This window comes from Spea bombifrons, chromosome 6 (assembly GCF_027358695.1).
Source record: "Spea bombifrons isolate aSpeBom1 chromosome 6, aSpeBom1.2.pri, whole genome shotgun sequence".
Taxonomy (NCBI): domain Eukaryota; kingdom Metazoa; phylum Chordata; class Amphibia; order Anura; family Pelobatidae; genus Spea; species Spea bombifrons.
Window position 1 is genome coordinate 37,771,232 of NC_071092.1, and position 27,980 is coordinate 37,799,211.

At 41.0% G+C, this 27,980-nt stretch overlaps 1 protein-coding gene across 8 annotated transcripts; it reads left to right on the top strand.

Moving 5' to 3' along the window:
• On the top strand, positions 1 to 27,883 carry SMG7 (SMG7 nonsense mediated mRNA decay factor). Of its 8 annotated transcripts, none has more exons than XM_053469848.1 (23): positions 1 to 206; positions 9,019 to 9,050; positions 9,720 to 9,837; positions 10,351 to 10,483; positions 10,589 to 10,760; positions 11,022 to 11,093; positions 11,407 to 11,566; positions 11,674 to 11,809; positions 12,306 to 12,468; positions 12,994 to 13,150; positions 14,746 to 14,816; positions 16,079 to 16,139; positions 16,590 to 16,709; positions 17,074 to 17,500; positions 19,033 to 19,156; positions 20,193 to 20,590; positions 21,354 to 21,743; positions 22,685 to 22,834; positions 23,797 to 23,877; positions 24,013 to 24,172; positions 24,526 to 24,696; positions 25,621 to 25,772; positions 26,269 to 27,883. In XM_053469848.1, the coding sequence occupies exons 1-23, from the start codon at positions 178 to 180 to the stop codon at positions 26,380 to 26,382; spliced, it is 3,591 nt and encodes a 1,196-aa protein (XP_053325823.1). In that variant the 5' UTR covers positions 1 to 177; the 3' UTR covers positions 26,383 to 27,883. The 8 variants fall into 8 exon arrangements, with proteins under 8 accessions (XP_053325823.1, XP_053325824.1, XP_053325825.1 ...); XM_053469849.1 differs by having other exon boundaries at positions 23,800 to 23,877; XM_053469850.1 differs by having other exon boundaries at positions 11,407 to 11,557.
• The last annotated feature ends 97 nt before the right edge of the window (positions 27,884 to 27,980 follow it).

The window sequence follows — 27,980 nt, forward strand, 5'->3', positions numbered from 1 at the left end:
GGGAAGGTGTTCAGTGAGGCTCTCCGGGGGGTTGGTTGTTAGGGGGGACTGGGGGGAGGTTGCAGGCCCGGGGCCCCGAGCTGTAAGGCGGAGGGGGCCCGGAAAAGATGGCTGTTTCACGACCGTTCCGATTTTGAGCCTGCGTGGATAGACGGACTCCAAGAGCCCCGGAGGAGGATGAGCCTGCTGTGTGCGCAGTATCTCCGGTGAGAGACACTAAGGAAACGGTGGTAAAAGCATGGGGGGTCCGGACCATACATACTAGAATTAGGGGGAGGCTCCTACCATGCGGAGGAACCGGAGGTCCTTGAGATAATGTGCTCCGGAATACGAGGGGACCTGGCCACACACAGCAGGTGTAGCATATGATGTGCTTATAAAATATCTCACCGGGGCAGTTCATTGAAGCCGAGCGCGTCCTTGGTGCACATTGCAGACTACAATATTGTGTGAGGTAAAGGTTTGACAGCTGCCTCAGAACTAGCTGTAACCGGGCAAGACGGGTATGTGTGGCTGAATATGCGCGGGTAACACTTGGAGTTTGTAAATTGCACATTTTACTTGCGTTGGTGCCCCCTTAATGTGGAATCTTTGTGTAGCATTTAGAACATATGGCCAGTGTTATGTAATTGCTCAATATCTCTGTGACACTCTGAATAGCAAAAACTGCTATATCTTACTATAAAAAGGTATATGAACCTGAATGTTCTCATAAAGACGAGCAATTTTAGGACTAAATACCTGATAACTCCTAACCGCTGGCGCCTAAAATTCTGCACAATTATTTCAGTTTTGCCTCGCACAGTATGAAACAGTATGGTCTATCTAACAAGTTTATTTCTTATAATCGCTTCCTTTATAGTTGTGTTTTGTGTCTGAAATGTATTTAAAGCATATGTGCACGTTATTTTTTTTAGGGGAATTCCACCTATGAGGATTGGGGATTTTCTAACTTATTGTTTCTTTATAGGCTCTAATGTCAATAATCACTTGTTAACATGGTTTTCTTTATTGACCTTTGCGTGTGCTCGACATGATACTAATGTAGGATTTGCCACTAATCCATTCTGTATATCTTTCAGTTATCTACTCCTAGATAAATCTCTAATGATGTTTAGAGGTTAAAATAAGCAATTTATACGTATTACAATTCTCATGTAGTCACTGCTGCTGATATTGTTACCCCTCTGCGCTCCTGCCTCTGTGTACCAACTTCTCTAAACATCACCAAGTTGTGTTGTTATAGACTTACAATTTAAAGTAACACAAAAAGTACATTTTATACACTACTCATTAATGAACTATGCATCCATATAGTTGACTATCACGTTGTCTCTTAAAGCTGTGAAGTGATGTTCCAGAAATCTTACAGATTGAACTATGTTATGTGGGGATACTTTGTCTTTATACCATATAAATGTACCCATTCTAGATTAGTTCACAGTTTGGACAATGAGCCTTGTGTCATGTGGCTTAATAATGTAAGTTTACAGGAATCTCCCCAGCTCTATTATCTTAAATGCATAGTGCAGTCTGTTTTGCCGAGCTCCTCCCCCAGCTGCCTATACTGAAAACACGGCGTGTACCACAGTATGCTTTTTACACATGTAAGGAACAGCTAATCATGTGTATGCTCTCGGAAAACAATGTAGGATGCTTCTGAGCATGGGGAAATTTACATTCGTAGTTCCTGTATTGTGTGGCACAAACAAGCCTTTTAATTTTACTATATGTATATGTTTATTTCATATACATATAGTAAAATTAAAAGGCTTGTTTGTGTAGATGTAGATACGGACAATTGTTTATTAATTCGTTACCTCAGCCTTACCATAATCCCAATGTTTTTATTAAGGTAACACTTCAGTTTTTATATATTTAGAAGCCGAACGTTTCCCAAGTGCAACTCAGCCGTGTCAGTTACTTATTTCTGTTCTGCTACTTGTTATGTGACTGCTCCGCTATCAACACAAAAAATAGAAACCTTCCTGTAGCTTTGACTACTGCCAAATAGCAGAACTAATACCTACCCGTAGATCATTTGTTACTTCCATGGTCCATGTTGGAATCTGTAGTTTAAAAAGGATTCAATATATATTTTTGAAGTTTAGATCTGAACCCGTCTTGCCCTAAAATATTATTGCGGGCAGCTACTTATATTATGCAGTTTTGCTGAAGAAGAACACTTATTTGGTTGTTTTTTGGCTTTTTTTTTATATTAACTTGTAGCGCCAGCAGCTTTAATGCTAAATTGGACAAATAATAATCGACTATAACAGACCTTAATGAAGCATTATGGGTGTTGCTGCTTGATCACTCAGCATCAGTATGTTGGAGGTTAATTTTGTTGCTGTTTTCACCCTTTGAACATTGCTGCGTTGCACTCAAGGGAGTGGTGTTACAGTATCACAGAGCGTTGTACATGATCTTGTCCACAAAATCTTCTTCGAATGTGGTATTGGTTTATTAGATAAGCATAGAGATCCATGGATACAATTGTGGCTCTGGGTGTTGTCATCAAATGGGTTAATGATGGAATAAGTCTTTGATCCAGTAACGGTTTACTATGCAAAGATTAGTGCCACCATCTATCCCCTTCCGCCATCCATCTGTTCGATGTATTTTCGTACAGGAAAACCATTTCCTTTTCTGACCTTCGGTTATTGCAGTTTGTACGTTAGTCAAATATTTTGTCATGATACACAGTTTATATATTTTGTAGCATATTTTTGAATTTTATTTAGTAAGCCTGGATCTATGTAGGCTTTAAGCTTCAATGTGATATGGTTTCTAAGCTCTACTATCTTGATAGACTTCTGTATAAAATATTTGAAGGCGTTCAGTACCATCATTAGTATGTTTGGTGTGCTAGTGGTATATGTAAAGGCCTGGATTAAGCACAGTGTTTTTAGGTGCTGAGTTTAATGCTTCAATTCTAGGTTTAGTCATTAAGATGTGACTTAGTAGGAGATCTAAAATATTTTACCCCAGAGATTTGCTATGTGCCGGAGCGCCTTTTCCTTTCCTGAAGGAGAAAATCTTTTGGGGGATTTCTCCTTCAAGGTAGTCATGCTTAGTGAAGGCATCTCACCAGCTTACTGTGCATTATAGAACGGCAAATCACTGAGACGAAGCTTAGCTCTACAGTCTCTACTGCACTTTGCTCCTGTTCGGCTGCTACTACTCTGTAGGTACACAAAACAGGGCAAGAATTCAGGGCGTACACAGTGAATATCATCCAAAAAACCACCTAAACATCTAAGGCATAAATACTGGTGATTCTTTCACACTATTATTATTTATTGTTATATATATACATATAGCGCCATCAAATTCTGTAGCTGCTTAGTCAAAATATCTCACGTTTGGTGAGTCCGATCTAAGTTTTGTATGGCTATATTTCTTTCCAAGGAGATGAATCGGACTGCTTTGCATTTTAACCCGATGAGGTTCTCATGTGATTAAAAAGCCTTCTCTGGAGCCCATTATTTGAAGCACTTGTGTGTCGGGAGGGTCTGCTCAACCCTAAGGTTTGGTCCAAACCTGCAAATATGCACGACAAATATACAGAAAGGGGAGCGCATAACCTAACAAAGCATCAAAGGTTAGTTTGCCAAGCCTGTGCCCAGTCCTCTTTAACTGGCCAGTGGATTCTCAGCAGACAAAAAACACAAATCTAGTGGTGTATTCACACAACACTTGCGATGACCAGGTCCATTTGCTGTTTTTTTTTTTTTTTTTTTTGTTTTTTTTTTTATCCTCACTGTAATAGATTATCTCATATTGTTAAAGGGACACTTCAGTGTAGTTTGGTATGCATTTATTAACCTCAGTGTCCCTTTATCCTACTGGTATGTTTTTTTTTTTGTTGTTTACAAACCTTAAACCAAAATACTTTATCTAAATTGTTTCTTTTGGCGCGATAAAATGTATTGCTAACGTTTAAGTTTGTCATTTGTAAAATAGACGTGTCTGTTTCAGTTCTCCACTTCCTGTAGTTTGTTTCTCGTAATACATTTACTGCTGATCTGTAAATAACCAATACTAGAATTTCTGTTTTCTATTATAATTACCTTAACTTATTAGATGTGCGTTAATATTTCCAAAGATATAGAAGAGACTACTTTTGGAAGGCACTGTTATCAAAGACATGATTACATTAATTACATGAAAACAGATTTTATAAACTGGGTATTGCAGCGCTCAGCCTTCTTGGACACTGGATTATGCAAATTAATAAAAATGTGGGGGGGGCAAATGTCACATAACAGCTCCTGGACTGATGGATAAACCCAGTAGAAGGACCAGTAAATGTTTGTGAAATATTGCTTTGTGTTAGACAGATAATCTCGAAAGTAAAAGTGACTTATATTGATAAATATGTGTTTAGCCACGAGAGAGAGAGAGAGAGAGATCGTTCACTATATATTATGAAGGTCCAACTGCAGTCACCTCCTGCTATAGGAAGAATGTGGCTGAGCCTGTGTCATGTACAGTTAAATCACCCACTGAACTTTGCTTTATACAGGATCAACGCAGCCCCTTTTCTGCTGGAGTGTTTTTGCGGCCATCAGAAGCTTTTCTTGCATAACAAATGGCCTTAACCCTTATGACCTTCCCTGTACACCACCAGGATTTTCTCTTCTACTCATGGTTTTCCATGGCAAAGATAGCCCAGACAAGCCACTTGGGCACAAAGATGGAGCAGACAAGCCACGTGGGGGCACTGACAACCCTTTGAAGTCTCTCCTGATTGGCTGAGACCTCATTCAGCCTAGTGAAGGGCTCCTCCTCCAGCCCCCTCTAGTGGTCCAGTGCAGAGCTCTTTTGTTTTAAATGAGACTTCCTCTCCCCAAGTGGGCCACCAGGGCGCCTTAAAACTGTAACCCCCTAACGGCGGCGCAGTTTCAAGCTTTAGGGGTGTGGAATGGGCTGACATGGGATATCTTTGCAAGTCAGTTGAACTGAGCAGACGTTTGAAGTTTAACGAGTGCTGCAGTGTCTGTTGTTGATGGTTTTTTTGGGGGTGGGGGGTTACATCGGTCATTTATCTGATTTAATTCCATTTTATGCAAGTTGTAGCAGATTGTATCCTTTATGGCGCAGTCACGGTTTTGCTTACTGTAAAAATAAGTGTGCCTGGTGTCCTTACACATTGAAAGCTGATCTGTGGAGTTGTTGCTTGCTTTTATCCTGGATGTAACTTGAATGTCTTTCTAGTTCCCATGTGCCTTTACAGTAAAATGATATGGCTGTCCTTTGAATCACCTGCGTAAGAGGTGTAAAGTCTGTTTGCTTTGTGACGACTGGTCCATACGTAAATACGCACCACACCTTTTACAGGTGTTTTCTTGAATGCCGGCTCTGGTTTGTTGTGTTTTTTTCCTCTGTGTGTGTGTGGATTTCTGTAACCAGCTAAGCTTTGCTTACTTTTGCAAGGTGTAGTAAAATATGAATGGATTTTCTAAGAAGATCTGATAACCTGTTGTTGGCTGGTCATACAGTGTACTCAAGTTCACCAATTGAATAATTTAGAATTGTGCATTTAGTCAGTGACACGGGGAAAACGCTAAAGTAAATCTATTTTTAAAGATGCTGTTCCACATAGACTTTTTCCCAACATTCCTATATTTTGATATTAATATGTACTAATATGGAATGCATTTTAAGCCTATTCCTTTTTTAAACAAAATAATATACCATGTGACATCACAGAAGGGTGTTACCCTGTTCTAATAACTCTCATCACACCTAATTCACAAAAAACGCCTTACTCAATCACACTCGCTGGCCATCACTGTGTAAATGAGTATCTGTAAATCTTTACAGTTTCGCATGTATGAACATGAAATGGGAGGTAGGAGTGGCAGCTGGTGGTCAGACTGCTGTGATGTAATATATAGGGGAGGGCTTTGGAGGAATGACATGACTCTGTTGCTAGGCAACTGTAGTATTTGAATAAACTTTTAAACCGTTTTTAAGGGGCAGGGAGCATTAAAGAGAAAACCAACTTAACAAATGGCTTTCTTTTACTTCTCTACATGATTCAGAACATATGTGGAACAGCTCATTTTAACATGTGTTATGCATGTGTGTGTATATCTGTTTAATATGTAAAGATACATACACGCATTATGTTTTCTCACATAAATACTCAGTGCCTTCTAAACACATGGTACTCTGTACCGGCTGTTACACGCATGTAAACCTGTGTATGTGTACAGTAAATGCGCTGCATTAAAGTATATCCAGAGATACTCTGTTCTTTGCTGCTTTATGACGAGGGCATCTGGGAACCAAATTGCGGCCGCGTGCGTGTTATGCCGGGAGTTAAGAACTTGCAGTATAGTATTTTTGAACATGCTTCTAATTAAGTATTGACAATTTCTGCCAGTAATGTCCAATGTAACCTTAAATAAATTCTAACTTCTGTTTAAAACTATTATAATGCTATTTTGGGAAAGTTGCCAATTCTAGATCAAACGTCTATTTACTGTGTCCTGGCGAGTGTCAACTAAACTGTTTTTTTTGGGTTTCTATTAATGACTTGCCCCGATCTATTCTAATGTCCTGTTTTATTTCTGTTCAGATAAAGATGTGCACAGACTCCTCCGGTCCCACATTTAAGTAAAATGCTATTATAATTATTGACACGGCACCATCATACTCTGCAGTGGTGTACAATGAACAATTGCTTGTATTTTGTTGGTGGTGTTTGTTTTTTAATGCTCTATGGTAGTGTGATCGTATACATGTGAGTGGATCACACAGATACAATAAGCTCCGGTAAAATTTGGTTAGAAATGTTGGGCTACCCTCTCAAGTATGCAAGTGTAATGCCTGTTAGCTTCTATAAGCACTCAGCTCACAGGTATGGAAGTTGAATGCTCGTTGTTGTCTGTGGAATTGCTGCTTGCCCGTATGTATGTTGAGTTGGCATGCACTATAGTTCATGAATTGGGAAGCATACTTAAGTATGCTTCCTACATCACTAGACGTCTCACTTTCTAACTCTCTAAGAAGAACTGGACTCATTTTAAATGCAAGCCAGTTTCTGGGAGTCTAAAGGAGAGTTGTGGTTTTTTAACTCTTCTGGCTTGCCCTGTATAATGCATGATTTAATGAGTGAGGATACTTTGAGTAAATTTCACTGATTTATATACATTATGCAGGGCCAGCCAAGCTCTTACTAAAGTTAGTTTTCTATTAAAGATACATTTTGGGTCAAATGTTTTTTTTTTTTATATTTTGTTTAACAACGTCAGTTAGAAAAAAGAAAAGGTTTCTGCAAATAGGACAGGGGTGTCCAACCTGCGGCCCTCCAGCTGCTGCAGGACTACATCTCCCATCCTCCTCATACTCCTCCCTTAGCTGAAAGAGCATTATGGGAGATGTAGTCCTGCAGCAGCTGGAGGGCCGCAGGTTGGACACCCCTGAAATAGGAGAATGTGTGCTGTATACTGATATTGTTTTAGTGGTTCTGAAAATATGATTAACCCATTAAACTGAAATCAGGTCTGATATAGCTGCTTCACTAATCTGACCGGTTATTATTCTAAGTATAAAATCGTGAATGAGTCTTTACATTTTAAGTGTGATTACAACCGGCTGATTTAAATCAAATCCGCCCCGTCATTGGTCTTCATAATGTGTAGTGAAGTCGGTTAAAAGGCAACTCTCCAGAGTCAACTTTCCCTTTAGTGAATTTACCCCATTGTGTCTTGCTGAAATTGGCGGGTTTAAGCAAAAAATAAAATGTCCTTCCGTACAGTTATTGAAATCCTGCCCCGTCTCCCATTAAATAGGGCAGGCGGTGAGGGTGAAGTCTCGGGTTTTTTGATGTTATGACTTGGCATGTTACTAAGCAACCCGCATACACCGAAACGTTCTGAAATATTGCCTTAAACTGAGACGGGTTCATCATCGATGTGACTTGTCGCTAGGCAACGGTGTAGAACGTCGGAGCATAGGTGAGAGCGGCTCAGTGTTATCGGGTTTATAACAGACGTGTCAGGATGCAAATAAAAAAGAGAAAACCAACGGAGCAGCGAGTGGGGAAAACTGTTCGCTTTTACACTGCAGTTGACAGTTGAAATAAAAATCATAGAAACCTTTTTCATGATAGGTTCTGACACCATGTCCTGAAGTGAGAGCCGTAGCCTGTCCTCTTTTAACCAAGTTTTTGGGATGCGCATTGACAGCGTCGCTGGCTGCATCAGATGTCGCCACTGGCTGCCCGGTGCTGCTTGCAATCGCTTTCCAAAAATATTAAGTCTAATAATGCATGGCGCAAATATTTTCTTTCTAGTAGAAAGATGCAGACTTGATTATTTTTTAATTCTCGTATAAAACAGATCATATCCTCTGGAACAATCATGTAATTTAGAAAATGCAGACTTTGGTTTAAAATTACGTCAAGTATTCTGTAGAAATATTAAATGTTTTCATATTTACTGGTTATTTAAGAACATGTTAAAAGGGGGAATCTGCTTGCTCTGCATTTCTTTTTCCAGTTCTGTTCTACAACAGGTTGTCGTGTGATACTTGGTACCACCGTAGTCTGCCCGCTGCTGTGGTTGTTCCTGTCAATAGACTGAGTGTTCTATGGCAAAGATTATGAAGGACTTCCTAAGGTGTCTCTTCTGTGACCTTTCTTTAGTGAAAAGGGTCATTCTGAGACTTTTTCATTTGGAGAAATATTGGAGTGTATGTTTCACAAAGTGTGTGTGTTGCAGTCTACCACTAAACCTTGAATAACTACTACAACTGTACAATGATTTGGCCGAAGGAAAGCTTCGGCCGGTAACTTTTTTGTGGCACGAGCTCAATTTCTAGGGTGTCAGATGTGAGCAGCCATTAGCTAAATATCCATGTGGAAAAATAACTGATTTAAATCTAGACCTCAAAAGGGGAATGGAGCTTCAAGTATTAATTTAAAAATGAAGCACATTATATTCAGACAGGTTCGATTCAGCGCCATTTCATGACCTGTCCCTTTCTATCTCATTACCCTTGCAGGCAGGCTGAGGTCCTGAAAGCAGAAATGACAGGTAAGCGTATTTTATTATTAGCCCGTTTTCTTTTGTTTTAGCTCTTCTCGTGTAACCAGATGTACAGATGCGATTGGGTATTTAAAGAACTAATACATCTTTGTTCAGTGATAACGGCAAGCATTATGATCTCTTTACATAGTTTTAGGGTCAGAAGGGACAGGTGAATGAGGAAATATTTGTGTCAGATCTTATCATGTTATCAGATATATTCATTCTCTAGGGGGTGAGTAAAATTCCTCCTCAAGGCTGTTTTTAGCAAAGGTCCCAAGCAAAGTCTTAATCTGAATGCTGCTTGTCTTAATCATGGAATGTGGCTGATCAAAATACATTCAGAGGTCCCATTTATTTGGTAGCGGGAACCAGAAGCCTCACCAATTAGTTTGTCCCCTGCTTTAATAAGTCTGTTTAAGGCTTTTTTGTCCCTTTAAGACTTGATTTCCTCACATTTAGCCTTAAGCAAAGCTTTAAGTTTTCTACAGTTCTCTGATGTAAATATATACATGCACCCTAATGATTTTTATACCTGTGTTAAACATATGGGTTTTTTGCATTTCTTATATCCAGTTTCTTCATCTTTCTTAACCCAACAAGCACCTAAATATCTTTTTCACATGCTGCGGTTTAAATTCTGTTTGTGGACCTGAGAGATCTCGCTGTGTTATACAGATTCCAAGCCTGGTACAGCAGAGGTCTGGACATCTCGTCAAGCGCTCCAGGACCTGTATCAGAAGATGCTGGTGACAGACCTAGAGTATGCTCTGGACAAGAAGGTGGAACAGGATCTGTGAGTATGACGTAATTACAGCACTGCTCTGAAATGAGTTGGTCATCCGTCACTAGATTAATGCATATCCGTTCCACCATTAAATGCATCAGTGATTCAGTTAAAGGGACACTCAAGTCATCACAAGCATTTTCCTCTTCCCTCACTCTTACTATTTTCTGTGTTGAAGATGCATTCAGCAAATACGTCTATCGGAGAGATGAAACACGTTAGGTTATCATGGTTCTTTGACACATGATGCACTCTACCGTATAATCCTGACGCTGACCTTTTGAATGGAAACTAATAAATCTGATTTTTCAACTCTACTTTGGAGTGTGCTTGGATTGATTTAAGCCAGCTGTTCAGGTATCTGCATGAGTTACTGAGTTGAAGTAGGAGTTGGTTTGTTTATTGATGTATTCAGCAAACACATCTCCTGACCACCGCTCAGCTCCAGCACCAACAAGACGCAGCTCATTAGTTGCAGCTTCTGCCTAAGGGTAACTGTATAACAATATTTTTTTTCTGTAGCTGGAATCATGCCTTCAAGAACCAGATCACAACACTGCAGGGACAAGCCAAGAATCGGGCCAACCCAAATCGCAGTGAGGTACAAGCCAATTTGTCACTGTTTCTCGAGGCAGCTAGTGGATTCTACACACAGGTGAGCCCCAATCCATGTAATGTATGGTTTTAAGAGTAATTTATCATTTATATGTTGCCACGTTTAATTACTCTTATCACCACACTTTTTTTTCCCCCTCCCAAGCTTTTGCAGGAGCTGTGCACTGTGTTCAATGTGGACTTGCCGTGTCGTGTGAAGTCTTCTCAGCTGGGGATTATCAGCAATAAGCAGACACACTGTGGGGCCGTGGTGAAACCGCAGTCCAGTTCCTGCGCGTATATCTGTCAGCATTGCTTGGTTCATCTTGGTGACATTGGTAAGGTTATGAGGAAACTGTACATATTTAATCCCCATTTGCTTTTCTGGATTATTTTATTTAATCTTCCCAAGAATACCTGTTTACCTGTTTTGTCAAAAATAGTAGGACTTGGACTGTTCAGAAACCACTCTGCCCTTATGCAAAAGTCTTTGCATCAGTCCCCTTTCTCTTTCATGTGCCAGCCGTGGTGTTTTGTATGTTTTAGGTTATTTTAAACCCATTCATCAGGTTTAAATATTTTCTCTTGCTTTTCTCCAGCTCGCTACAGAAACCAAACAAGCCAGGCTGAGTCTTACTATAGACATGCTGCTCAGCTTGTCCCTTCTAATGGTGAGTGAATTCTAAAGCATTGATGTCAGTGAAGTATCCTGGCCTATGCTAACTACTGCAAAATCGGAGGTTAAATCAACCCCTTGGGTGACACGGATACAGGGGAGATCTCTGATCTCGCCAACATGCCCCTTTACATTTACTAGTTGCTTATCAACAAAGAGTTTCTCCCAGAAACCCTATGCTTAAGTTATAGTGAACATGGAGTGTTCAATTTAAGAAAAAAAAAACAGTACTTACCTTAGACTATGGTCAAAAGTTGACAACCAGGTTTGCTACTAATTTGCTAATATTCTTGTTTTGTACTCTACAGGTCAGCCTTATAATCAGCTTGCCATTCTTGCCTCTTCAAAGGGGGACCATCTCACCACTATTTTTTACTACTGTCGCAGCATTGCTGTCAAGTTCCCTTTCCCAGCAGCATCCACTAATCTTCAAAAAGCCCTTTCCAAAGCCTTGGAGAGGTATATATGGTGAAGTATACCATTATTATGCTCTTCTTCTATCACACTTGTATGTCTTTCTTCCCCATACACTAATATTGTATCACACTGTGCCTTGTTTTGTTTTTTATATAAAGTCGCGAGGAGGTAAAGACGCGTTGGGGTGTATCTGATTTTATCAAGGCTTTCGTTAAGTTTCATGGACATGTATATCTGACAAAGGGCCTGGATAAAGTGAATCCACTTAGAGAGCAACTGGAGGAGCAGTTCAAGGTACGTAGCAAGTCAAACTGTAAAATAAAGAATAGTCGGTTATTGAGCAGCCGTGTTTCCAGGGCAACACGTACCTGAGCATTTCCTCTGTCCACTCTTGCAAGGCAAAACATTTATTAAAAAATGCCTTTTCCCCCCAACAGAGGATTAATGCATTCAATACTTGACGCGAGAGCAGCGTGGTATACCCATGAACTGGAGTTTTAACATATCTATGTCTTACTTATTTTAATATGTCAACACAGTTATGAGTTTTTTGTCTTTTTTTACCCTGTGTAGAACTGTAAAATATAGGATTTGGAAAACAAATCTGCTTTGGTGCTGATAAATTTGTTAAATTTGGTCAAATGCACTAATTCAAAGCCACACCTATTAGTAGCATTATGAATCAAAGCAGCCCACCAGAAATGGCAATCACTCCTCTTCTGAATGGCTTGAATGGAGTGCTGTAAAAAAGAAGAAAAAATAAGTTACTTTCTGTTTTCTTTCCTGGCAGAACATGCTTTTTCAGAGAGCCTTTAACTCCCAGCAGCTGGTTCACATAACGGTGATTAACCTGTTCCAACTACATCACCTGAGAAGCTTTGGCACAGAGGCAGAGGAGCAGAGCTTCAGTACAGAAGAGGAGTTATGCTGGTCTCAACTTCTCGCTCTTTTCAGTGAGTGTTTAGGAGTGATATTATATGGAATGTATTAAAATAAATGTAAAGGTGCATGGCATGATCTGATTTTCTGTATCTTGTATGCATTAATATATGTGCATACGATACTTGGGTGTCTGTTTAGTAAGATACCAAAATGATTATCTGCTATGGTGCTTGTCAGCTGATTCATTTTTGAGTGGTATGTATTTGTGGAGGCAGATGTACAAGTAATATTAATAGCGGTCACCCTTTTGTTTTAAACGGTAAGCTACTTTGATTGAACACAGCTTGTTCATGGTGATACACTTATTAAATATCGCCAGGAATGGCAAAACCTTGGACACAGGTCCGCCAATTCCATTAGACATGATGCTCTCGTTTGCTGGTTCCTTCATGGCTTATTGGCTTTCACTCCAGGATGAACAAAGTGGAATGGTGGAAGATGATACATTTAAGTTGTTTTTGGGTAACAGAATTACTAAAAAAAAAGACTCCAGTTTGCTTTTTCCTTTTTGTGATGCTGTGCTTGTTTTTTTGCAGTGTCATTCTTGGGCATCCTATGCAGGAGCGCCTTCAAGACCCATCACTGTGACGAGACTTCCTGTGCAGATCCTCTTCCTGCTATCAAGGTATCGTTAGACTGGATGAAGCTGCGTCCCAGTGTCTTCCATGAAACAGCAGTACAAGAAAGACAATAGTAAGTGCCGGCCTGTGTCGTCATATGTTAGACTCATCCGATTTCAGAAGACCTCAGAAGTCCGTTATTCAGATTTCACGCTAATAAAATAAAAAAATAAAAATATCTAAAATGTGTGGTTTTCTTATCAGATGGCACGCCGAGACAGGTTTAGACAGATTAAATTGTAAGACTTGACACCTTTTTTGTAATGCCAGAATCGCCACATTTAGATAAATGAAGCACAATACGGAAAAACCTGGTAGGTTAACGTTTTAACCAGGTAATGTACAAATGAGAAGCAACTAGTCTGGCTCCTTTTCTGTTTTTAAAATAGAGCAATACAATTAAAAATACCTAAGCCACATAATGTATCTAAACCTACTGTAAGCGTGAGCTTTTCATATAAACTGAATTTATAATCTTGGAACATTACTGTCTTGTTAATATAATTTTATTAATCATTTAAGAAATCCAGCAGTTTCTAGAGGTAATTAAAATCCCTATTGCTATGAAAGTTCTCGCTTGGCAATAACGACTGTATTAGATCATACGCCATTAAATATGCCAGAGTGTTTTGTTTGTGAATATGCATGTAATATACTCTAGCTTTTTAAAATCACTTTGTCATTGATCTCTGCTTTTCTACATTTCCGTCAGAACCAGTAATCTGTACCATTTAATTTGTCTTCCTTCTTCTGGTGCCCTGGCTTTTTAGTCTAGCGTGTCTCCAACCTGCCATACAGGTCAGCCTCCAAGCGCTTGTAGCCTTCAGGCAAATTTCAACTATTTTTTTCATTCTTCTGATTCCATTACCAGTTAATAATGCAGCCACAACCTACTAAGAAATGTCCTTTATTTCCTCTATTTGATCATGTTCCATTCTTACCTAGTGAACATGTTTAACACTATATTCTGATCCTTGAAGTGTTACTACATATCTAGCCACATTTTGTTCTTTGTTTTATATTCAGAGTAATAGATGTAACATGCAATTAAAGCAGTGCTCCTCAGCCCCCTCTTCAAGGCACACCTGACAGTCCAGGATTTAGGTGTTACTCAGGTGTGTTTAAGGTGTTTTTGTTCAATTGTGCAACACCTTAGACACACCTGCATAATACCTAAATCTTGGACTGTTACGTGTGCCTTGGGGAGCAGTGCTTTAAAGTGGGCTATGCCTGTATACAAATTGTTCTGCTGACTGTCTGTCTTTCCTGACTATCTTACTACCAGTTGCTCTGTCCATCTCTGCATATTTAAATATTCCTGGACCCTTCCATTAATGACACTTTGCCAACTTCCGATTCTGAAAAAAGCCAAATGAGTCCTTAAATAAATGGCTTACATTTTTTCATGCTGTCCAATCCTGTCCTCCAATTAAGTAATGTATCGGTCTTGTTGCATTATTCCAGGATTGAGAGTGTGTATGTCCTTGATGTGTGCCGTTTTTGTTTTGTTTTTCTTCTTTAAATGCTTATGTAAAAAATCACCGTAATGATTCATAGCTTGCTTATTTCTGTTGCAGGGCAGGAAATTATACATGTATAACTTGTTCAATATGATTTTAATTCCCACCGAATCTCGTATGTGATTTTGCTTTGCCCTTGTTTCTGCAGTGTGTGGCCATGGCTGATATCTCTTCTGAACAGTTTCCATGTGCTAGAAGAGGACCTGTCCGGCGCCAGCAGTAAGTATATTGTAATGAGTGTGTTGCTTATGCGTAGCAAAAGGCTTTGCTTTGTCAATATTTAAAATTCATATTCACAAATCTTTAGTAGGGAATTGTACCTCATAAAAATAAGTTGAAATAAGCCACCTTTCAGCACAGTACAGATGGTAACAAATCTATCTTGTACACCTGTTTGTTTTGGCAAATAACTTGACCCCCCAACCAGCGTACAAGGTTGGGTCCTGCAGTCAACCATAAAGCAGAAAAGAGACCAGGCAATGGTCATTTTGTGCCTCGTTTTGTTGTTTGCGCTTCTCTGCCAAATGCCATTATGATGGACTTGCCTTTGTGATCAGTGCAAATGATGGGCCTGAGGATTGCTAACAGCAAGTTGTTTGTGGTCTGGACCCTGCATAGTCTGTGAGGCCATTTACCGCAGCGAGCCAAGTTTTTCTGTTGTCCAAGCTGTAGGTGTGTGTTTGCTAACAGGCAGGCAGGTCATAAAAATCTCTTCAAAGCCGAAGCTGACGACAAAGTCCAACTGAATTCCAAATCTTATACGTTTTGTTACAAGAATGTGGTCAATGACATCAGTCATAACTGAACTCAAACATGACTAGTTATCCGAATAATTCTTTGCATTAAAGCATCTGTAGATTACTTTGTGATATGTTTTGCTCTGCCCTGTTTTATGTATTTAAATATTTCGGTTGTATCCCTTTTTTTCTTCTTTCCTCCAAGCCACTTATTTTTATTCTGCAAATACCAAGAGCAACCAGTCACCCCATGATTAATACAAAGTGCACAATTAATGTACCAGACACCCCAACATCAAATTTGTTGCCCTAGAATGTTTTGGTGATTATCACTTATCACCTCTTCCTTTCCCCGTCTACAAGATTTCACTCGGGCTGCCCCATATCTCTGGAATCTACTCCCACCAAACCTTCAGCATTCACCCTCCCTCCCAACATTCAAGAAGCTTCTCAAAACCCACTTCTTCAGAGAAGCCTCGCCATAACGTCCCTGTCACTGATACAACCACCACGCTACCTCTCACCTTTCTCTGTGCCTTATTTTTGTCACCCCATTCCCTCAAGATTGTAAGCTTGCGTGTCGGCCTCTCTCTCCACCTAATGTATCAGTTTGTCTTAGTCAATTCTAGTCATTTCATACCCCTTGAATATTTGTATTGATGGGAGCGATGTATAAAATTGTTGGCGCTATATAAATAAAAGATGATGATAATGTGAAAGTGACAGTTTTGCTGTTTTTTCTAGTGTTGCCCCTTCCAGAGGAGTTTGAACTACAGGGATTCCTGGCTCTTCGACCAGCATTCAGGTGAGGGTTACCCTCCAGGAAATAACTGCTGTGGTCGCTTTGACGGCAGGCTTGACTAATATAAATTCACTTTTCCCCCCAAACAAAATGTTTGTAAAATATGCCATTTTCTCTGCTGTTTGTGTCTTACGACCTGTTGCTGAGTAGTTTTATATCTTCGTATCTTTAAGGTAACCAGTTAAGCTCAATGAAACCTTTTTGGGGCCAGTGGTGTGTGTATATCATATTCATGCTCCCGTCTAGTTCCAAACACGTTGCTTACATGTTTTAATAGTTATCCAGTTTCGAAGTAGAAAATGGAAGCTAAATCTGTTGACCTGTCACTGTAGAAAAAAACGCATACTATGCCTGTGATATGCATCATCTGTGTTCATATTTACCCTTCTGTACTTTGTACAATTGATATTTTATCACACCCAGCATATACCTATTTGTTTTGGTTTTTTTTAGAAACCTAGATTTTTCTAGAGGTCACCAAGCCATCACTGGAGACAGAGATGCCCAGCACCGTCGGCTGCGCCCAATTCGCCTTGTATCCTTGGGAAAGTGGATTTCTGAAAACCAGCCACGGTGCGTACCCTGCTGCTGTGTATGCAGATAGAGCAGCGGCAAATACTGACATACCTTCAGGATGTATATCTTCACGGCCTCATTTATGAGGGTTCATAGTGAAGTTTTTATGGTACATCGTTCCAAGTACTTCCTAGCACTATTTCTAACAAAATAACTGTCTTGTGTATACTTTTTGCATACACTTGTCGTGTGACATAAAAGCAAGGACAGACTGTTGCCATTGAAACCAGAAAGGCTTCTTAAACTTTTAAGGTGTCTTTGTATGAATAACCCTTCAGAGGAAAGAGTGAAGGCACAGATTTGATGTTCGCTACTATGTTAACAAAAGTTTTTTTTTTTTTTTTTTTTAACCTAATAACAGGCTTATACAGTATCAAAGCATCAAGGGAGAGGTGACTTTCTTAACAGATATTCCTGAGCTTTTGACCGAAGATGGCAACGAGGCAGAGGACAGGTCTTCTCCACGGGAGACAATCCATACAGAGACTCAGAAAAACGAAGGGAGCCCTGGACTGAAATCTGTGTTGTCCACGGGCCGTAGCCCTTTCTGTGACGCCTCTGAAAAGCCAGTGGTTACTTTCAAAGAGAACATTAAACCTCAGGAGGTGAACCGGGAAGTTTCAACGCATATCTACTCCAAAGCTGTGAATGCTGGCAAGGAACTCAGAGACTATAACAAGGGAATGAATTCTACCACTAACAAAAAAGATAACGGTAAAAGGAAGAGTGAGCCTAAGAAGAGTGCGGATAAGATTGCAGAACCTGGAAAGCAGAGCATTGCTGTGCAGGTATAATATGAAATATTACCGTATATACGGGCGTATAAGACGACTTTTTAACCCCAGAAAATCTTCTTAAAAGTGGGGGGTCGTCTTATACGCCGTGTACTAACTTAGAAACCCCTAAGAAATGCATCCACCGGGTACTTACCAAGCCGGAGGTTCCCACAAAGCCACCAATCTCTAGGGGAGGGGCGAGTGAAGAAGCCGCCTCCCCTGGGCCGGTCTTCAGGGCCGCGCCGAGGTAGGTGCAAGATCGTGATCTCCCCAACTAGCCCTGATCAGCAGGGCTGGTTGGGGAGATCACGGCCTCCCTCTAACTAGCCCGACATTAGGGAGCTCGAGGTCTGGCACTTCAGACCTCGGCTTCCCTGCTCTCTAATCACTACGTGCCGGCTATTGATGCCGAGCACAGGGATGACGTCATGTCCCGGCGCTCGGCATCAATTGCCAGCGCGTAGTGATGAGGGAGCAGGGAAGCTGAGGTCTGAAGTGCCAGACCTCGCGCTCCCACAACTGGATGGAAGAAAGAAGACAGAAGATAAGGTAAGAGATGGGGAGAAAGGGGTGTGAGTGCAGTGTATGTATGTTGGTGTGATATGGTCAGTGTATTTGTAAGCTTGTGTGTGTGTGTGTGTATATGTATATATATGTGTGTGTGTGTGTGTGTGTGTGTGTGTGTGTAAGGGCAGTGCATGTATGTATATGTCAGCAAATCACCGGTAAGGTACATTGCTTGCCGTGATTGGCTGGTTGTTTTATGCTGGGTAGAGGGGTAGTCTTATACGGCGAGTATAGTCCAAACTCTATATTTGAACTGTAAACGTTGGGGGTCATCTTATACGCCGGAATATACGGTGTATATATATATATATTCATTGTCAAACTCTTCACCCTTCTCCCAGCTCTTCCCTTTATGGCTGCCAGAGAGGTGGAGGTAGCTATGTTTTGACTAAACATACACATTCACATTCATATTCCTGGGTTGCTACTAGAATAGGAATGACAATTGGTACCAAAACCAAGCAAGAGTTTAGTGCATACCCAGCGATACCAGTGTAACACCATTAATAAAAAAAAAAAAAAAAAAAAAGCATAAATATCGGAGATTCCACCACACTATTTGGCCATATATTGCTTAGCCCGCCACTACGTCAAACTAAATTTTGTGAGTCCTATAATTTTCCATGGCTATATTGTTTACATTTGACTTAGCAGAGGACAAATTTCACCAATTGACTTGTGGCATCCTAGGACAGCGTCTCACATTAAAAGTTACTTAGGACTTAAATAAGACCCATTCTACTACCAATGTTGTCTATAGAGGTGGCTGCATGTGTGCTTCATTTTATACATCTGTTTACTTACAAATTAGGTGGGGTGTTCACATACTTTTTAGTCATATAGTGTACATTTTGTTTGGTTAATTTAGCCTATAGATACTGGTACTTAACTTTTATTTTGTATATCAATAGAATGCATTGATTTGGAGAATAACGTAAACATTTCTTTGTTTTAATACTTTGGGTTATATTTTTCAGGTGAGAACACAGGTGCCTGAAGCAAGGAAAACATCAGTAACACCAACTTCAAGTCCAAGCTCCAACACCCAGTTCATCCCGATTCATCACCCTGGGGCCTTCCCACCTCTGCCTAGCCGGCCAGGTAATGCAGCACCTGCTTCAAGCCTCGGAGCCCTATCTATTTTATATGTTACCTTTGGATATGATTAAGGCAAAATATATATCCATATATAAATATGGATAGATAGATAAAAGTTGCTTTAGTAAAGTGGCTGTGAGGCAAATCATTCCAACTCTCTGGGGCTTATTAAAGGGGGAAACGTTTACAGGAGGTTTGTGATTTTAACTCCATGAAATCGCTATGCATTATAAAGGACTATCCCTGGCCAACTTCTTAGCTATAAGGGCTGAGCCGGGACTGTATGATGCATATAGATCAGTCAATGGTGAAAATCTCTGGTTTAAAAATTCTTTATAGAGGGCCCTCTACGGTAATCTTGGAGTTGAAGCTCACTTGGCATGACTACAGCTCTCTTCACAACTACCTCTTTACTGAATAAATCCCTCTATCTTTATGCCATATTGTAAGGGGCCAATCCTGCTGAGTTTTTTTTTTGTTCTGCAAGAAGCCCTAGGTTGGCCCTGCATAACACATAAGTTTAACTATTTAGGGCCAACCTGGCTTTTCTTGCTGTAGAAATGCATCAAGCTTGTCCCTTTTTCTAATCCATAGTTAAGACAGGACCTCAAGTGTGTGTGTGTGTGTGTGTGTGTGTGTGTGTGTGTACACACACACACACACACACACACACACACACACACACACACACACACACACACACACACACACACACACACACACACATATATATATATATATATATATATATATATATATATATATATATATATATATGTGTGTGTATGTATGTATATATATATTTTATTTTGAATGCCTGATGTCTAGCAGGCAGCTTGTGAAATAAAAAAGAAAATAGACTTAAGTCTTACAATTAGTTTGTGATGTTTCTATTTAGACTATTTTGCCTGAAACTGTTCATGCACAGTACATTTTTTGCATTTATTTTTTGTGTATTTTTTTAAGTGTATATCGCATATTCATGAAAGTGGCATTTGTTTTATGTTTTGCTCATCATAAGATATTTTCCGCCCTTTAGGTTTTCCACCACCGGCCTACGTGATCCCACCTCCCGTGGCGTTCCCCATGAGTTCTGGATATACTTTTCCTGCTGGTGTTAATGTTCCGGGGTCATTCCTGCAGTCTTCATCTCACTCGGCTTCTGGGAACCAGGGACCTCCTGGCAAACCGTCCCACATTCCTTACAGCCAGCAGCGTCCATCTGGTCCAGGGGCTCCTAACCAGGGAGCTGTTGGCAACCAGTTACCTGGACAACCCCAACCACAGGCTCCGTCCAACTCTCCACCACAGCCCAGCACCCAGACTGCCACGCAGCTACAGATCCAGGCACTGGTCCAGCAGCAGCAGCAGCATCAATCTCCTACTAAACCGATGCAGCCTCTCGGCAAGAACCCTGTGCTTCACCCCGCTCTCCAGGTAACCGGGTTTGTGCTGTTCTTGTTATGTCGGATTGTGATTTGATTGTTAAACTCTGCATTCCGGCTTCCTCCCAGGCCTGTTGTCTCTAGGATCTCCCATATGGTTCAATATAGCATACTGTTGATTTAGTTAAATCGTGTTTTTTGGGGTTTTTTTTTTTTTTCCTGTGCCTGGTAAGCTATAGATTTTTTTTAAATTGTTTGCTCTCCAGCCAGGTTAGCCTATCAGGTGCATCTCTCATTGTTAGGAGTGGATTGAATGGTTTGCACCTTTCATGATTTTACTTAATTATTAAAGTGTCAGCTTACCTCTGAGAAAATGATTATGTAAACCTTACTTTATATCAAAAGTAATGATACCTGCTGAGACAGAAAACATGTTATCTGATGGTAGGTTGCTCTGCTTATGATTCAATCCCCCAGAGACGTTTTTTATTATTATTTGTATATTTTTGTTAAATATTTTTATCATTTGCGATACATCTAAGTTTCTGTAGCTGTCCAATTTGACAGCAAATGCACTCAGCCAATCATTTGAGACTGGGATAGATATTCCGTCGGTACTCCTGCGGTTAGGATCACTCATTCTGGCTCACTAAGAGTATCTAGTTAAGGGTAGGAGAGAACTTTACTGGTTTTTTAAGTTCCGGAATAGTGTTCACTTAAAGGGATGTGGTTGCTCATGTTCAAAGAGCCTTCTGTGGTATGTGGTTCTGAGTTTTCTCTCCAGAAGTACCCATGTAGCATTTTCTTCATTGCAGTACCAGCAACCTGATGCATCCAAGCAGCTGTGGAGTTCTAATCCAGTCTCTAACTCTTTGGGGAAGGCAATGCCTATGAAGCAGCCCTATTACATGGATGGCCGTTTGCCCGCAGAATCTCTGAGTATGTTGGAGCAGTGCCTACAGCATCCCATCATGCAGCAGCAGCCGCCTCTGGAGAAGAAAATGAAGCCTTTCCCAATGGAGGCCTATAACCAGAACACAGCTGATGTGAAGATGTCGGACTACTACTGGGGCGACAACTCATCCTACAACATGAACGACAACAGGGCCCTGTTGGCACAACAGTCGCTTAATAACCAACGGGTCAAGCGTCCGCCCGCAGGATACCGACCTGTCCCCGACTCAATGACTAGAATGCCCTTTGAGGTAAGAACGTTTGCTTTAATGCCCAGAAATGCACCTCTCCCATTTCCATCAGTTCTTAACCCGGTCACTTTGTGTGTTATCTGTACCCTCTCCCTCCCTCTTCTTCTTCTTCCTTTCAAGCACAGGATGAGGATTTAAAAACATCACTTGTGTTCCTTTAAGTATCTCTGCAGTTAAGCATGTAGCGCTGTCAGGTCCATGTTTAAGGGTGCCTGGATAAGCTATTTTTTATTAATGAGGGGTAGTTTGCAGTGATCGGTTCACTGAGCTGCAAAGAAAGTTGTAGAGGCTATTTTAAGTCAAATATTTAAAATTATTATTGCTATATATAATGAAAAAAAGATGTTTAAATATACAGGAGACCATTGTGCGTTTCATACAGCGGTATTTATTTTCTACCCAGTCATCCCTAGCACTGTCCTTGTTCATCCAGACCACAATGCCTCATGTAATTCATGCAGCTCTATGCCATAAAGTGTCCTTTATGATGGCGCATTTACAAACAGCTGCTGATTATTCCATTGCATTGGCTCCTATGGTGAACAGACCTCTTCAGAATATCAATCAACCCGCTTGATTCTGTTCATGTCACTTTTTTCTGTGACGTTGTATGTTATGTGTACAACAATTGTAATCTACATAAAATGAGTAATGATTATTTGTAATGTCATTAAAAGGACAAAATATGCACTACTTGCAAATTTCTGTACATCATAAATGTAGTTGGTGGCAGCTGCTAGTTGCAGTTGTTAAAGCACATGCTTTCCAAACCCTTGGGTGACCCGGAACTGTTCTGCTGTTTTTAAATCCTCTCCTGTCTTTTCCCACTAACAACTTTTTATCATTTTTGTATAAACTTTTTTCTCTTGCGCTCTCCATTTTATTTTTCTCTGCTTCTTTCCTCTTTCTCCCCTTGTTTCTTTCTGCCTGTCTCTTACTAGGAACCCAAACGTTCCCCTCTTCTACCCCCGGACCTGTTAAAGAGTCTGGCTGCATTAGAGGAGGAGGAAGAGCTGGCATTCTCCCCTCCTCCTGATCTTTACCCAGCTCTGCTCGGCCCTCTGGCTTCTCTCCCTGGACGAAGCCTCTTTGTATGTATTCTGTTTGGTGGGCACTTTCCTCTTCTGCTAGGTAGCAGCTTGTCTATACACACCTATGCTTTTTGGCTCTCCTGTTTATTATGTCTATGCAGTGCAGAAGCTCGACCTTGGCAACTTAGATTGACTTATAGAACGATAGGTTTCTGAGATGTAGAACATCCACCGGTATATACCTATTTGAAGTGTACCTTCTTATGCACCCATTGCGCCAGAGAAATACCTGGAATTATTCTTTAATGCCTGGATAGAGGTGAAGTGGTGTCAATGTTCTCTCAAGACTTATAGACTTAAAATAAGACATTTTCTATAAAACACAAAAATACAGGTCTCTGTTTCTGGCTTTGGTACCTTCAGAAGAGAGGGGAAGGCACACTGATAGCTTATCGCTCTGCTGCCCTGTGTTTAGAAATTTCTTTGCTGGAAACTGCTTGATTTTGCCCTTATGGCAGGGACTTAAAAACCATTACTGTCCCAGGAGTAATGTTACCTGGTTCATATAGAGATTTTACTTGGCTAAAACTCTGTGATATCAATCAGTATGAGTATGCGAAGCTCTGCAAATTTTAAACTTTCCTGGTTAGCTTTCATTATTCTTGTAATTGAAACGTTCACCGTAGCAAGGAAGTCCACCACGTTTATCCCGGAATTATCTGGCGAAAACTCCACAAAGAACAACTTTGTTTGTGACTAGAACAAAAAAAGTATATAGCTGGTTTTGTGCTTATTGGAGTATTATCCTGAAAACACAGATTTAATTGCCCCGAAGAGGCTGCTCGAAACTTGTCTGACTCTAAAGCTACACTATTAAGCAAAGGCACCTGCGATTGCCTGTCTTGTAATTGTTTCTGCATAGTTTGTGCAATCGTATTACTATATTTTCTGGCTAAAGTAATGCTTTTTAAGGCAAAGGGGAAAAGGGCATGGCAGTAAGTCTTTTTCTCTTTCTTTTGGAGAAGTCCCTTCTGGAAAAGCCATCTGAGCTGATATCCCACCCCACCTCTTTCCTCTCACTCTCTGGATTTTCACTGAGCCAGGTAAGAGGTGGTTTCGCAAGGATTTAAGAGCATGGATAATGAGGCTGTCCATGAGGTGTCTAGGTTTTTTTTTTTTTGCTGTTTTTTTTTCCCCAGTATGGTCTTTGTTAATATACATATTTCTTCTTTTTGCAGGAAAGGTTCCCCAACAACAGTGTGTTTAACGAGGTGTACAGCAAATCCTCTTGCTCTAGCACAAAGCCTGAAGTCTGCCCACCACTGGGACAACAGGAGACCTCTCTATACTCTCTGTTTGAGGGTAAGCCTTGGTCTCCATCACTTCCAGCAAGCTCAGGTAAGGTACTTGAACAAGAAAACCTGTGAAAATTAGATCTGTATTAACACAGGAGTAGATCGACCTAAAACTCCAGGTTCGTGTAATAGGCAAACGTTTCGTGAAATTAATATTACAACTATAGCTGTAGGTTATTGTAAAACTGAGTTGGAGGAGGGCTTCCGTTATATTGGAGATGGTTTGGTAGGCCGGCAGAAGTGCAGCTATCTGCTGCCGAGTATATCGTCCATCCTCTCTTCGTAAACTGCCATTAACTTTTTTAGCCCCCGGCCTACAAATCCCTTAAGCCAGCGCTGGTAAAAATGTTATAAATGTTGTAGGATTCCAGGTGCTCATCTACTTTCTCTTGACAGATCACTCTACACCAGCAAGCCAGTCTCCTCACTCCTCAAACCCAAGCAGCCTTCCCAGCTCTCCACCTACCCACAACCACAACTCTCAGCCGTTCTCAAATTTTGGGCCTATTGGTACCCCAGACAACCGAGATCGTCGAACTGTGGATCGTTGGAAAACTGACAAACCAGGTATATTCTAATAGTTTGTGAAATATTACTTTACAAAACACAATTTCTCTAAATAGGTAACCAATTATAAATCCATAGACTCCCACCATTTGAATGCTTGCTTCTTTTATTAAAATAATTTTAAACTCTCCTTTGTTCCACTGATAATTTAAATCTATTTGTTTTAGGAATGGCTTCTGATTGGTCTAACCATATGAACGATCAATTCTGTATTTTGAATAGAATGAAACATAAATAATTGTGATTGCGTGTTAAATGTATAAAATGTGATATGGCAGACTGATCAACAATCCACACCAATGCATATGATTTAATCATTGTTAAAGGGGCACTACAGCCGTGTTACATTTTAAATTGACTTGCACATGTGCCATTCTCGCTGCTAGCCAACTCCGGTGTGAGAGTTGCCAGGATTGTAACTAGTTATTAACAAAGTACTTTAGTATGCGTTCTTCCTTGTGGGGCTGTATGGGACCCTAGACTGTCTTTTTGAGAGCTCTATATATGCTCACTATACTCCGAGCGCTCTCTGCTCTGTAAGGACATCTGTTTGCAAGTATAATTCCAAAGCAGTTGGTATCACCAGACATCATCTACTATAACTGAAAAAGACCATGGCATTGGGAGTAGCAAATTTCTTTATAAAACACATTTTGAGGAAACCATTGGAAAAAGAAAGAGAGAGGAAAAAAAAAGGTTTTGGCCAAGCATCATTTAAGATATACATAAAGAATTTGAAATGAGTCCAGGCTCCTCTTATTGCATAAAGTGCTATGAAAATGCAGGAACTCTCAGATCAAACATGCAGAAGAGGGTGGATGCAGACCAACTGGTCGATTTAATTATAACTTCAGAGCAAGAATCCATTCAATTTCCTTCCACATCAAGAAGTTCAATTTTAACATGTTTTTTATCCTTTTAAAGCAATGGGTGGCTTTGGTCTGGACTACCTGTCCGTGACATCATCTTCTGAGAACAGCTGGCGTCAAGTGAACAATTCCAGCAGCGCTAATGCCTGGGCAGCTCAGGGCAACACCTGCGAGGACTCGTCCGCTGCCCTTATGGAGAGCTTGAAGGTAAGGGATCTAACATTAATGCTGTTCATTCCTAGGAAGATTAGTACTACGTGGTAAACTCCTACACTATTTTTTCATGACACACAAAACTTAGAGACTACAGCTGGTTGTTAGTCTTATTTATGCACAGTTGTTGAAAGAGCGCAACTAATAGAAAGCTGATTAGAACACATTGATATATCTCCCTGCAGCTGCCCATCATATTATTCTGTAAATGTTTCATCTGATGTTTTCAGTCCCTGCATCATCTAGCTAATTACTATCCAGTCTGTTTCCAACCTCCCCACCTTAATTACTGCTCTGTAAGCAGAATGTGTACTGTACCCTACATAGGATTTACTCTTTTTTTTACTTATTTCTTCCTGTTTTGTCTTGCTATTTCGACATTTATAGTCCTGGATTATGTATTCTAAAATCATCTGGCAAAACTAAAACTTCACTGGGTGGCAGAGTGAATTACTTTTTCATGCACCCTTCATTTTTTTTTTCTTTTCAGTCTATTTGGTCAACCACAATGATGCACCCTGGCCCTTCAGCCTTGGAGCAGCTCTTGATGCAGCAGAAGGAGAAGCAGCAGCGAGGGCAAGGATCACTGAACCCCCCACACTGAGGAATGAGGGGAGAAGATCCCAGTGACATATGGCATGAAGGGTCAGCAGCACAGGACATGATCTGTCCTAAGCCCTGAGGAGGGCAGCCCTCTCTCCCTCCCTCACTGATCTGGGGGGGAGCACATGTGGGGGGCGTCCAGCAACTCTCACGCAACCTGAAAACCCCCAGCCCTGCAGGCGACAACGTCACCTGATGGACAAAGTTCCCATCCAGAAGGAGTATGGGGCTTCTTGAGTTTAGGGAAAAAGGGGGTTTGCGTGCCCCCAATCTTTCTTGTTATTTGTGCATGCCTCTCACAGCACCCCCAAACCTCTGCCTAGCAAATGGATAGAAAATATCCCCCAGCATTGTAAGGCAGGGAGGGGAAATAGAAAACTTTCCATCGGCATCTGGGTTTTAATGCGTTTTTATGGCTGCGCTTTCAGGTGGAGGGTGTGCAGACGCGCCCACATCCAAACTGCAGCTAGAAATCAGGAACTCTCTCCACTGGAGGACACGGAGGGACTGGTCCCCTCTCATCCATCAGCTTGTGCTGGCTGAGGAGGTGTGATTGGCTGGGTGGCTTTATTTTTTTTCCTGTCCCCAGTTAGGGGAATGGGTGAGGGGTTGAGCGTCTGTGTCAAGGTTATGGATGCTTGCTTGTTCCCATTGAGTGTCTTTAATCTACTTTCGGTGTCTGTCTCCCTGCCTGCTTTATCGTCATGTGTGTTTGTGTGTGTGTGTGTGCGCTTAATGTCCCCCTAAGGCTGTGTATAGCAGGATGGGTGCTGACATATTAGGGGAGGTGCTTTTAAGGTGGGGCAGATGTTAGAACGGGTAGATGCCGAATGAGCGGCCCCACAGTTGTTACAGCTAGACTGCAGCTGTAGGTGTTTCTCTCTTAGCCTTCCCCTTTGCAAAGTCTCTTTCACACGGCGGAGGGGTAGTAGAAGTATCGGATCAAGTGGCAATGTAAAGCTGGACATAAGTGCCAGAGTTCATAGCACAAATCCGGAACATGTGGTCCACTTCTCCGGCATCCTGAAAAGCATTGGGCGCAAGCAGTGAGAGCTGGGATGTTTGTGCTAGGTGATGAACACGTGGTCACTTAGGTGTGGTGGAAAAGGCAGAGATGCCCTCACTTTTACATTTACAAGGAAAGCGTGGTTCTTCTAGTCACATCTCTGCCATATAGGTTCCCCTTAAGCATTGGTGTGTTCCTCTGTATGCCAAGGGTACAAACGTGTACTCCAGCACGTTCAACACTTCATACTTTGAACATAGATGTTGCATACTGTACGGAGCCGGGCTTTTAGTCCATAATGTAGGTTTCTCCTGGAAGAAGGTAGTTCAGGTCATCTGAAAATAAACTGGTGATGCGATGCCCTTATGGCCATCCTTCCTTTAGCAGAATCTAGAAAGCGTGGAGACTCCTATTCACTCCCACCTTTCCTTGTGTTCTTGTGTGAGCACCGTCTGCTCGGATCTGCTTTACCATTAATAAACTCATCTTCTCTACAGCCACCTGTATGTTTTGTCTTTTTTGTTTCTTTTAATCGGTCAAGGAACCATGGTTTACACCTACAGACATATGAACTGCTTTTATTAACCTCACCC